This window comes from Nematolebias whitei, chromosome 12 (assembly GCF_014905685.2).
Source record: "Nematolebias whitei isolate Nwh7 chromosome 12, NemWhi1, whole genome shotgun sequence".
NCBI classification, from domain to species: domain Eukaryota; kingdom Metazoa; phylum Chordata; class Actinopteri; order Cyprinodontiformes; family Rivulidae; genus Nematolebias; species Nematolebias whitei.
The window spans coordinates 41,929,605-41,941,832 of NC_056509.1; the positions used below are offsets into that span (position 1 = coordinate 41,929,605).

The 12,228-nt window shown below is 39.8% G+C and overlaps 1 protein-coding gene across 1 annotated transcript in view; it reads right to left on the reverse strand.

The window, feature by feature from the left end:
* Positions 1-12,228, reverse strand: part of ryr3 (ryanodine receptor 3) — a gene marked incomplete in the record, with an annotated part of 155,080 nt that overhangs the window by 73,131 nt on the left and 69,721 nt on the right. Inside the window, 9 exon segments of the mRNA XM_037685921.1 lie at positions 601-735; positions 1,012-1,114; positions 2,033-2,233; positions 2,983-3,592; positions 6,706-6,918; positions 8,962-9,188; positions 9,619-9,705; positions 10,185-10,347; positions 11,985-12,145. Of these exon segments, the coding sequence (XP_037541849.1) occupies positions 601-735; positions 1,012-1,114; positions 2,033-2,233; positions 2,983-3,592; positions 6,706-6,918; positions 8,962-9,188; positions 9,619-9,705; positions 10,185-10,347; positions 11,985-12,145 (1,900 nt within the window).

Sequence of the window (12,228 nt, forward strand, 5' to 3'; positions counted from 1 at the left end):
TTATTCAATTTATTTATTTATTCATGATTAGGACCTAATATCTTTTTAATTTCTGTAGCATTGATGCACTGTTACCCTTTATTTATTTATGTATTTATTTATTTATAAATTTATGCATTTATTTATTAATGATTAAGACCTAATCACTTTTTTATTTTTATTTTTTACCATCAACCTTTCAAAGAGTTGCTTTTTGATCACAACAAAACTGTTTTTCTATCTTATAACAATGAAAAAAACAGCTTTCATTTGATTTGCTACTTGGAGTCCATGTTTTTTGAAGTATTTTTGCAGTGTGGCACATAATTCCCAACATAAATCACATGGATTACAGACTGTGGAAGACAAACAATTCTATCTTTTTATTTTACACTTGGAACAAAGACAGCTTGTTCTGTCCATGTCGAAGGTTTGTGGTCTGCAGTGAAAAATGCAGCAGATAAAACTTGAGCCCTTCAGGTTCTCGTAATGGAAAAACACAATTTGTGATTTTTTTTTCTTTCGAGTAAAAGACGCTGAAGAGAGAGTTCAAGTGTTCAGAGAAAAGCCCATTTTCAGTAGATTAGAGCAGTTTTCTCTTTAGTGAGCGAGGACACTTACTTGGAGCCGCCTGCTCCGTCTCTTTGGGTTCTTCTTCTGTCTTCTGAGGTGGACCTTTAATCTTGTAGAGCAAAGCCAGCAGACGGCCTTTTATAGACGTGTCCTGCTCTTCCTCCTCCTCATCCACTGGGATTCCTGCAAGTGCAAACATATTTCTGTCAGATTAATGCGAATAAAACGTGATAAAGAAGAGTAGCACAGCTACAAAAAAAAAGCCAAATAAAGGCAGATCTAATCCTAAACCATAAAAAAGTTTTTCAGATTTGTCCAAAAATTCCAAAGACAAACTCGTTGGAACAAAATCAACTGGTGCCAAACTAATATTTAGACTTGTTTATTTTATGTTTTTTAACTGAAATTCCCTAAATTTGTGTAAGAACTGCATCTATTGAGCAAGCAGTTGGACTCTACCACAGTGGAGTCGTAATTCTTCATGGAAGGACTTGAGCTCATCCTGGACCTCCTCTGGACAGGGACAGTCCTCCCCTGCGTCAAAGTTCAGGAGAATATTGATCTGCAGGAAACGAACAGAGCAACAAGGTCAGGCAAAGACAAAAAGAGGGGAATATTAAAAAAAAAGGAGGAGAAGGGGTGAAGAAGCAGGAAGGAATGAGTGTGGACAATGAGCAAACGAAGATGACCACCGCTGATCCAGAGGTCTACATCATACATCAGGTGTTTGTGTTGATTAGGCCTGTCACAATAACACGTTTTGCTAGGTGATTAATTGGCTCAGAAATCATTGCAATAAACAATAATGTTTAAAATTTAACAATAATTGTCAAATTTTAGAAGAAATTATGATTTGTTTGGTGTGCAGTACCATTTTTGACCACCTGATGGCAGTATGAGACTGTTTGAACCAAAGGATGTATAGTTGAGCAGCACGTCTCTAAGAAAAATGGGCGGGAGGTCATGATATGGGCTGACATGCTGACGCTCAGTGATTTAAGCTCTTTAGAATAGCATTTTTCACACAAAGCTTTTAATAAAAAAAATCAGTAAAGTTCTCCGCTTCTTTTTGCAGAGAAAACACAACTTTTTACACAAAGGCACGAGTTTCAACTGTGAATTTTGGAGCTTCGACAAAATGGGAGGTTTATTCCCGAGGTCGGCCTGTTAGTTTAGCTCGTAGCTTAGCTTCTCAGCACCATTTTGGACGGTTAACACAGATTTTAAAGAGAAAAGATAAAGGGAGGGGTCAGTGAAGAACACTGGAGTTGAGCCTTTTGTCATCCAGTGTCTTCAGTAGAACGAGAGAGACACGAAGAAACGATAAAGCCAATAAATGAAAATGAGGTTGATCATTTTCATTCATCGTGCGATTAACTGATTTGTTTATCGCGACAGGCCAAGTGTTGATGTCACAGAAACAGCCTTGAGCACAACGTTTTGGTGTAAATAATACAGCAGCGCCGCTGAAAGGCTGTACCTGCTCGTGAGGCGGCGAGCGGAACTCCTTGGTCTTCTTGGCCGTGACGGCGGCGGACATGTTGAGAGCCAGCATCAGCTCGTTGTAGCGAAACTTCTGATTAAACTGCAGCTTGGAAACAAATCTGTCGGAGAACGAGACGATGGATTCGATGCGATGCTTCAGCTCGCAGTCGCAGAAGTAATGCAGCAGCTCGCACATCTGGAACAGGAACAGAAGGACAGCTTTTCTTTGTGTTGTGTAAATGAAATTTATTAAAGTGTCCGACGTGTATATTAGATTTATCATGCAGCCATTTCTCAAAAAATGATAAAATGACTAAAGTGGAGCCAAAACCTGACAAATGAGAATTATACCAATTCAATGAACAAGCGAGCATGCAGGATGCAGAATAGCAGCTAAAATTAGCTGAAGAAGCTAAGTTATTAAAACTAAAAACAAAATGATAGTTAAAAGTAGCAAACCAATAGACAAAAATAACAAAATGGCAGCTAAAATGTACAACATACCAAAAGGCAATACAACATGAAATTAAGCAAAAGGATAGCTAAAAGCTAAAACTTGCAGATTGGTAGCTAAAAACTTAAAAGTTGCACAAGATGACAAAAGTAGAGGCAGCATGCTGAAGCAATGACAAAGAGAACAGTTGTTTTAAGGAATTAATAAGCTCTATGTATTTCTAAGGAGAAAATATTTGTAAATTAAGTATTTTGTTAAAAATTTGAAAAGTTCAAGTAACAAAAGCCAAAGGTCAGCACCCATCTCCAGTATGAGCGGAATGTTTTGATATATTGGCTAAAGTTGGATAAAGTATGCAGAAGTAGTTAGATTGAAATTGTGCTGAGTCAGTATTGGCTCTATTAAAACCCTAAAAGAGAAACTGCTGACTCAGTTTTATGGATTTGTTTTCACTCATCACTCTGTGTTAATGTGTTTATTTTTTTAATCACCTGCCGTTTGACGGACTCCGGCAGCGACTTCTCCAGCAGACTTTTAGCAGGTGGTTTACTCTCCTTGGTCTCCTCCTCCCCCGCCTCCACAGCCTTCTCCTCATTCTTGCTCACCTCCTCCTTCTCCCTTACCCCAGCCACCTCATCCCCCTTCGCCTCCTCACCCTCCTTGACCTCCCCGAACACGTTGGGCTCGATCAGGAGGAGGATCAGCCTCACCTCGTCACTGGTCAGGACCCCCATGATGAGCAGCGTTCCGATGAGCTTCAGGATGGGAACAAACTGATACTCCAAACTCCCGCCCACGGGGTCTCGGATGTGCGAGCCCCCTCCCTGCACGGCTTCCGTCAGCATGCTAATGGCTTTCTCCTTCAAGATGCCCAGTGGGATCTGGGGGCTGTAGAGGAACTGGTGGCGTTTGGTGTTGATGATGCCGACGGGGGAGAAGTTGACCCGAGGTGTAAGGGAGGTGCTGAGGCCCACGCCGGGCAGCGAGTGTTGCTTGGACTCATCTGGGAAGAGTTTGATGGAACGAGTCTCATCTGTCACAGGGATAATGAACTCATTGTTCATCATCAGGCGCGCCTCCTTCGCTGTCTCGAGATGAATGCTGAAAACAAGAGTTACTTCAATTATTGCACATAACTCAAAACAATGTCTTCTGTATCTCCATTTAACTTAAAGCATCCTTTAGTGATTTAAATGCACCATTAGTAAGATTTCTACATCCTCATTTTTTTAGATTGCAATAGTATGCCTGAGGAAAGTAAAGGGGATGCTCATCTATACGCATGATTCAGCAGTCGAGCCTGAATGGGCTCTTTTAACTATTGTGGCTAAACTTCGTAAATAAAACCAACAAACAGAAACAAGCATTTTCCATTCAGGTTGACTTTTTCTGCAAACAATGAGGGAAGCACTAAACGTCAGAAAGCAAACCTAAATTGAACTATAGAAAGTGTGTTTCCTGTGAAAATGCAGTGTGAATGCTTATTGCAGAAGCACTAGCTGGAAAAACAGCTGAAATTAGCTTAAAAAATGCTGAGTTGTAGCTGAAATGAAAGAACAAGCTTAAAATAGCAGAATAAAGCAGAAATAACTTTTTTTTTTTGCTGAATTAGGTATAAATTAGCAGAAATGAGCAGAAAATTTTGGATATTACCTAAAAAAGCTGAAATTAGCATAAAACAGCTAAATAGTAGCTGAAATAGCAGAAAAAGCTGAAACTAGTGATATCTATAACTATACTGAAATTAGTATAAAGAAGTTAATTAGGCTGATAGTAGCAGAAATTACAGAAATTTTGAATTTAGCTGAAAATAACTAAAATAAGCTAAAAAGTAGTTGAAACAGTAGAACAAGCTTAAAGCAGAAAGAACACGTTTGCCCAGTTAGGCTGAAAGAAGCAGAAATGAGCACAATTTAAATTATTTGGAAAAAAAAAGCTGAAATTAGCAACAAAAAAAAAAAACCAGCTGAAAAGTAGCTAAAAATGCAGAAAGAAGCTGAAATTACACAACTGACGTGGAGAGCGCACATTTTTGTTGAATTAGGCTGAAAAAAGTTGAAATGAGTGCAAAAAATGTGGAATTAGCTAAAAAGCTTAAATTAGCATAAAAACCAAGTAGCTGAAATAGTAGAAAAAGCTGAAACTGGCATAAATAAGCTGAAACTAGCAAAAAGACGTTAGAAGAAGCACAAAAATGTTGAAGTTAGCAGAAATAATCTAAAAGGAGCACAAAACAGCTGAAAAACAGCTGAAATTTGCTGGGGAAAAAGTTTAAATTTGCACAAGGAAGCTGAAAGAAGCTGAAGCAGAACAAAATGTGAAACGAGCAGTAAAAGGTTGTAAACGGATCTAAAGATGTGAAGGATGTAAAATGAGCTCAATTCATTTTCTTTGAGGAAAAAAGTGGCGTAAAAGGCTAAATATTTCAAAAAGCTAAAGTTGCACCAATAACAAAAAGTCATAGCAGAGTTGTCCTGAAAGAGCTGAACGTTTTGATTTATGATTTGTTGAAATGGCACAAAAATTGTGGAACAAGAAAGAAGCTGAAAAATGGATCCCAATAGAGTGAATGCTTCATAAATGTTCACACAGTAAAAAGTACTGTACAACTCCAGTTTCATAAAGGTTGGTGTTTCTGGAGGGGAATGTTGTCCCATTCATGTTTGATGTAGGATTCTAGTTGCTCAACAGTCCTAAACCATCTTTGCTGGATTTTATGTTAAATTTGGTGACAGGTTTGGACTGCAGGCAAACGACCAGCACATGACCTTCTTCTACTCCTCTTCTACAATGAAGACCTGCTGTAGGAGAGGACGCAGTATGTTGTTTAGCATCATTTTGCTGCAATATGCGATGCCGTATCTGATAAAGTCGACATCTGAATTGGAGCATATCGTTTCAAAACCTGTTTACACTGTTTTTCTGGCAGCACTATGGCTTACTGGTTAATTAGATTTCAGTGGAATTTGTTAATTAAATAAAGGTAAATAAATAATTTTCTGTATTGTTGGTGCCTTTCCAGATGTGTAAGCTGCCCATGCCATAGGCACTAATGCACCCCCATACCATCAGAGGCAGGCTTTTGAACAGTGGTTGTTATCAGGCTGGATGGTCCGTCTCCTCTTTAGTATGGAAGATGTAGCACCTGCGGTTTCCAAAAATAGTTTAAAATCTCCATTGGTCCGACCAAAGAACATTTTCCACTTTGTCTCAGTCCAATTTAAATGAGCTTTGGTTCTTTATGGTGTTCACATATTGCTTCTTGTTTGTACGATAGAGCTTTAACCAGCATTTGTGGATGGCATGGTGATCTGTGTTTACAGACAGTGATCTGTGGCAGTGCTCCTGAGTCCATGCAGGAATGACCAGAACACAAACAGACCTGTTTTTAATGCAGTGGACGGATGGAAGATCATCTGCATCCAATATTGACTTTCTACTTTGTCCTTTAAGCGGAGATTTTTTATTTATTTTATCAAATCCATCCATCAATCCATCAATCTTCCATTGAGGAAAATTGTCCTGAAATTGTTCCACTGTTTCTAGACAATTTATGCAGACTGGTAAACTTCTCTACTTCTCATAGATTCAGCCTTTTTAAAAAGTTTTCACACGGACCTGTACTGAGCTGTAAAACTCTCCCCCAGGTGTTTCTTATCCTTGACACTTTTACTGCTTTCGTCTCCACCTGTCAGTGTTTTTGAGATGTGTTGCTGCCATAAAATTTAATTTTACTCATTTTTGTCCCATCTTTTTTATTTTTCCTAATGCTTGAAACAATAGTACATTAAAAAAAGAAAAGAAAAAGTGATTCAGTTGCCATGGATGTGAGCTGGCAACACAAACAGATTGTTATGATTTATTGGACAGCGGTGAATGTTGAGTTTGTGTATCGCTCCATCACTTTGGCAGTTAATGGCTCTGAAACCGACGCTGACAGACATAGATCCGATTAATAAAACCTGACCGAGCTTTTCTTTCCTTCACATGTCAGCTCAACCCATTTAATTTTTGTAACATTTTTGACTTTCCTTTTGTTTCACCGACAGCACCATTTATCATCATTTACTGGCAACATTCATCATCTTTCCCATTCTCGTTTTTTCTTCATCTAACATGTAAACATTTTTCCAATTAGCAGCTTGGTAGGTAAATAAAAAAAACAAAAACAATATAAGACAACCAGATCAGCAAAGAAAAAGACGACAACTCACCTGATGAGGACATTATAGAAGCCCTCTCTGAGCATGCCTGACAGGTACTGGTTGTCGATGGTGTAGAGGAGCTGCGACTGGTCTAAATGGCTGCAGAGAGCGTGAGCGACACGATTGTTTCCCAGAGCACAGAGAGCGCTGTACAACTTCAGAGTGTGGTAGTGAAATTTCCTCAGGTCCTCATGCTCTGATAACTCTAGGATGTCCAAACACCTGAAGGAACGATGGAGAAAAATGGAGATGAAGTGTCAAAAAAAATTTGAATAAACAAACAATAACTTGGACATCAACACATTGTAATTGGATAACCGGATGCTCCTTTGTTCTCTCACTGCATCCTGCTTGTTCATTCTCTCTTCAGTATGAATTGAAGGGACTGTAAGACGTGTTTGCAGAAATATGATCATTTCCAGGTCATGGGAAGGTGGAGAAAACAAACTGGCCCTGTTGCAGTAAGAGGAAAACTAATACGGAGCGGAATTTTTAAAGGCAGACGGCGCTGAGAATGAAGAAAAGGGACAGACTCGTAAAAGGGGGAGGCGAGTTCACCTGGGAGTTAATGTCCGGCACTTACACGCCTGAGGGCATCTGAGGCAAGCATTTCACGTCAGGCCTGAAACGCTTCTTTCTTGATCGTGTGGAGGAAATGACCAGGGCAGGATGGGGAGTTGAATCACTACTATGAGACCGTTCACACAGCAAGTTTAATATATTTTAGATGTGTTTCCTCAAGAATAGCTTAAAGATAAAAAAAAAAAAATCTAGGACAAACACTTTTGGATTTTTGTGTAGACAGCCAAAATACAATAACTAATAAAACCTTCGATCTGAGATAGAGTTGCATTCGGGCCCAAAATATGCGACCCAGCCCCAGCCCATAGCCATTTTTCCGAACCCAACCCAACGAATTAACAGTAATTACAGGTCAGAACCTGAAAACCCCCCAACATTTTTAATTAAGCTTTGACTGCTTATATAGTTATTAACAGTCGGCAGATGCGCGCGGCTAAGTAAAAGGGGGCAGAAGATAGGAGATGAGGGGGTGTTTGTCCTTTCATAGCCGTCAAAGTGCATTAAATCCCTGCTTCTGCCTGCATTCTGCATTATTCAGACACGGACCCTGCTCTGACATGTCTGCGAGGATATTTTGGGATCTCACCTGTTTGGGTCGTCCGCTGAGTGCAGCGGCTGAACGTCCATTTGGGCTGATGGATCGCTGCCTGGCAATTCCATCTGAAGCTTAACTTAACTTTTTTTTTTGCCTCTTTCAAGGCCAGTCAGCACGCAGTCTAATGGCCGCATGCAGCTGGTGATTGTATAGCAAGCCAAGTTGCCATATAATTGGATCATCAACCGCGCCTGACACTGACCCGGCCTGTCCATTCAGCACATTATTATGGCCCACCCCGAATTCAGGTCGGGCTAGGCTTTGTGCCCGTGTTAGAAATGACAGCACTAATCTGAGGGTGTCCTACAGTATCCAGAGTGTAAGCATTATGTACGTGCTCGTCGCCTTGCTTCCTGTTTTTGGTGTATGTTTGTGGCAGTGTTACAGCGCCACATAGAGGCCTGGCATACTCACTACAGCATTACAGGTCATTTTCTGCGAGTGGATGAAGATAATTCCAGGAAAAGCAGTGTTTGCAAGGATTTTCAACATTTTGAAGTCTCCATGAGGACAAGGGAATGTTGAACTTTTGTTTCTGGGACTTCCTTTGTTGCTTAAATCAATCGGCAATAAAGAAAGTCCCGGAACCGAGTTGATAGGTAAATGTGTGTAACGTTAGAGTAACACACACAGAAATGCTGTCACTATGCTGGTCCAACAATGCTGAGTGTATGCATGAAGGAACAAACTGTGGTCAACTTGATTGGTTCGTGAATAAAACAACTTAATGCCACTTGAAAAGGAGTTTATCTTTGGAGATAAATCACAGAAAAATAGTGCGACAAGCCGCCTACCTGTATGTCTACTGTGCCTCTTTGCATTATGTACATAATTTGTTTTACCATATTTATCTCAGTGAGTTAGACTAAAATGTGTAAATTATAATTTTATATAAACAAACAACGGTGTACTCAAAATGTGGGTAATTTAAGATAAAAGGAGGTGCCTGTAGACAACCATTCAAATGTGTAAATTATTAAAATATGTTACTAAGCACGGTCCATGATTCAGCATTAAAATAATAATAATACAGGATGCCTCTGTTGATACAGTGATCATCAACACATTGATGTGTTTTGTTATGGTACCTGTTCTCTTCAGGTATGTGCACAGCCATCATCTGCAGGGGCTCCAGACATTGGACCACCCAGCCGTGCCGTTCACTGACCCGAGCCGTCTCCACATTCAGGAAGGTGTTCGGCATTCGACTCCAGAGCACGGCCACGATGGTCTGCACATCCAGTCTCGGTGGACACTGAGGAACCGGGTTCCTCTGCTCGCTTCTGAAGATGGCAGACGACAGCGGCATGGCATCCTGGGATAAGGCAGGGGAGTTACCATCAGAAAATAACTTTAAAGAAAATGTATTATCGTAGGAGCATCACTGATTATGCTGCAGTTTATTAAATACATATTTTAACAAATATACACTAAAAATAGTTGTTAGGTGAGATCTTGAAGGATCACTGAGCAAAGCATTACTGCTGTAATACAAAATAAGTTTTCATACAATTAGTGCCTTTTTAACCCATATCTGAAACACCCAAACTGTCACTTCCACCTATTCATGAACACTCACAAAGAACTTCTGGGTGTTCACACCCTTTATATGCAGTATGCTAAAACTAAAATTGAAACAAATTAAAGGGACGATGAAGGTCAGGTCTCTCTTGTAAATGAGTCCCCGAGGCTGAATGGGATTAATCTGTATAAATAAAGATTGAATGAAAAAAAGAGATCCAAACCTTGATCTTGACAAATTCAAACTGGAAGAGGTTTGAGCTGGTGGGGCGTACAAAAACAGCTGGAAAGAGCTTGGTGTTCGGCTCCACCTGGAAAGAAAAAATATCCTCATGCTTGTTGAGTTCAATACATTTACTCTAAAAGAAAAGAAAAGGAAAACCATCACAGCCATTTCAACCATCACAGATTTAAGCAGCATAAACTGTAATGGAAAAAGAGATGCCGTTCTCCAAATATAGCATTTTTTAAATATTGCTTAAAAAAAAAACCACTAAACCACTTTATGAAGCAAAGAACAGTGGAAAGAAGAAGAATGAAGCAGAAGCAGCTTTTTGCTGTATCGTTCCAACATCTCATCACATTTTTGACGTCTTAAATACTCGAGCTCAGCAGAGCAGGAAACAGAAACTACACCACAGTATGTGTATTTCATTGACTCTGCAGCGGAATCAAGTCATCTGTACATATTAAATTTACCACAGGAGGAAAATGTTTGGTCATGGGCACGTTTATGTCTCAGCATACGTCCCTGCGTATCTGATTACGAAACTCTGGTCTCCTCTTTTACCTGATAGACTGTGGGCAATTCGGTGCCGTTGGCTGTGAAGGAGACGAAGCCCGTGGCCAGGTCGATCAGACAGCCGATTTCCAGGTCTGAGTTGGAATGGCTAGAGGAGGACGGGCTGACGGCGTCGGCCGCGCACACCATGTAGCAGTTACTCCTCTGAACGCTGAAGCAAAACAACCAGAACAAGAGCTCAGCACATTCATTTCTAATTTACTGGTCTGATCACCACGCAAACCGTGGCCAGCTTATAACACTGTCATTGTGCAGTGTGGTCAGGGAAAAATAAATAAATAAAAAGTGAACCTGTCATACTGTATATATAGAAAATAGCTGCAGCAGTGGACCGTTTTTTTTTAAGGACAGATGTCAGTTTAATATATTTTTTTAAATTGTACTCTTAATCCCCAATGGGGAAATTAAGTATCTGCATTTTTCCCATTGCACATGTGAGCACACACATGTGAAGCAGAGGGTTGTCATCTAAGGTGCCCGGGGAGCAGCTGGGGGGGTTAGGGGCCTTGCTCATGAGCCCAGTGTGAGGCAAATGAGGGTAAATGGACTGTACTTGTATAGCGCCTTTCTATCTGATCAAGATACTCAAAGCGCTTTACAACACAATCAGTGCCCTCATGTACCCATTCATACAGCTCTCTACTAGATCTCTACAAAGCTAATTGAACAAATCATTCCAAAGAGACTAATCAGTGCTTTTTATCACATTCATACACTGATGGGACGCACATCGGAGGCAATGAGGGGTTCAGTGTCTTGCCCAGGGACACTTCGGCATGTGACCGCTGGTGGAGTCGAACCCCAAACTCTTGCAATGGAGGACGACTTCTCTAACCACTCAGCCACAGCCGCCCTTTTGAAGGGTGAAAGCAGGTGTTTCACCTTTTTCACACATTTTGATGTTGTCTGGGGAATCACAGGCCCACCCACTCTAACCTCTGTGCTACCACTCCCCTGTTGATATATATATATATATATATATATATATATAATGAAGTTGCTGTTTTGCCATTTTTCTTTTATTTAATAGATGTTTGAGAGATAAACCTGCTTAAAACTTTACAAATGTAAACAGTGAAAATTTTCTTGGAAAGATCGTTTTTATTTATTTTATTTTTATTTTTATTAAACACATTAAGTTGAATAACATTATTTGTGATTACAAAATATCATTTATATCAATACATCAAAATAATTAATAGGTTTACTTTTGGTGAAAAGATTCTTCCTTTAGGAATGAACGCTCAGTTCAATCAGAGTTATTCAAACAGTTCTTAAGAATCTATGATTTCTTTACCATAAACAGATTTTTTTATTTCTTTTTTGACTAACGCCGAGTAAATCTGACCAAAGATCAACATAAAATCTAATTCATTCAACAATAATAACAAACATACTTTGACGATACATAAAAGTATAAAACAGATGCAACAGATTTAACATGGAGGAACTGACTACCAGTAATCTGTAAACCTGCATTTGTATGGAAATGCTCAGTCATTATATTCACTGTAAAAAGGGTAAGCACCTATTCAGTTTTTGTGTTTCTGTACAAAAGTTGAGTGCATTAATCATAATTCACACGTTCAAACACACACCAGCAGCTCCTGGTTCTACCCTGCTTTAAAAAACCATCTAAACTCAGTATAACTGTGATAAATCAGAAAAGCAATTAAATGTAAATAGGGGGGTTTAATATAAAAAAAAAAATGATTGCTCTGAAAATACTGTTATTGAATTCCCTGATCTCATATGAGCACTGGATATTAAATAAAGCCAGCAGCTTGCCTCTCGTGGACCCGGCCCCTCTCGTCTCCCAGGGTGACGGTGACGGTTTGAGTCTTGCTGAGACCGAAGTTCTTGTTGTAGTAATGGTAATCGGGTGTGACCCAGCCCACCCACACAGAGGCAGGGTCCTGTCCGGCAAACACTCTCACCGAGTGGTAGTACTGCAAGTGTAAAAATACACACTTAGAAAGGTTGCTGGTGTAAAAGGAGCAGTGAATAAGTGCGATACGTCACGTAGACTGGT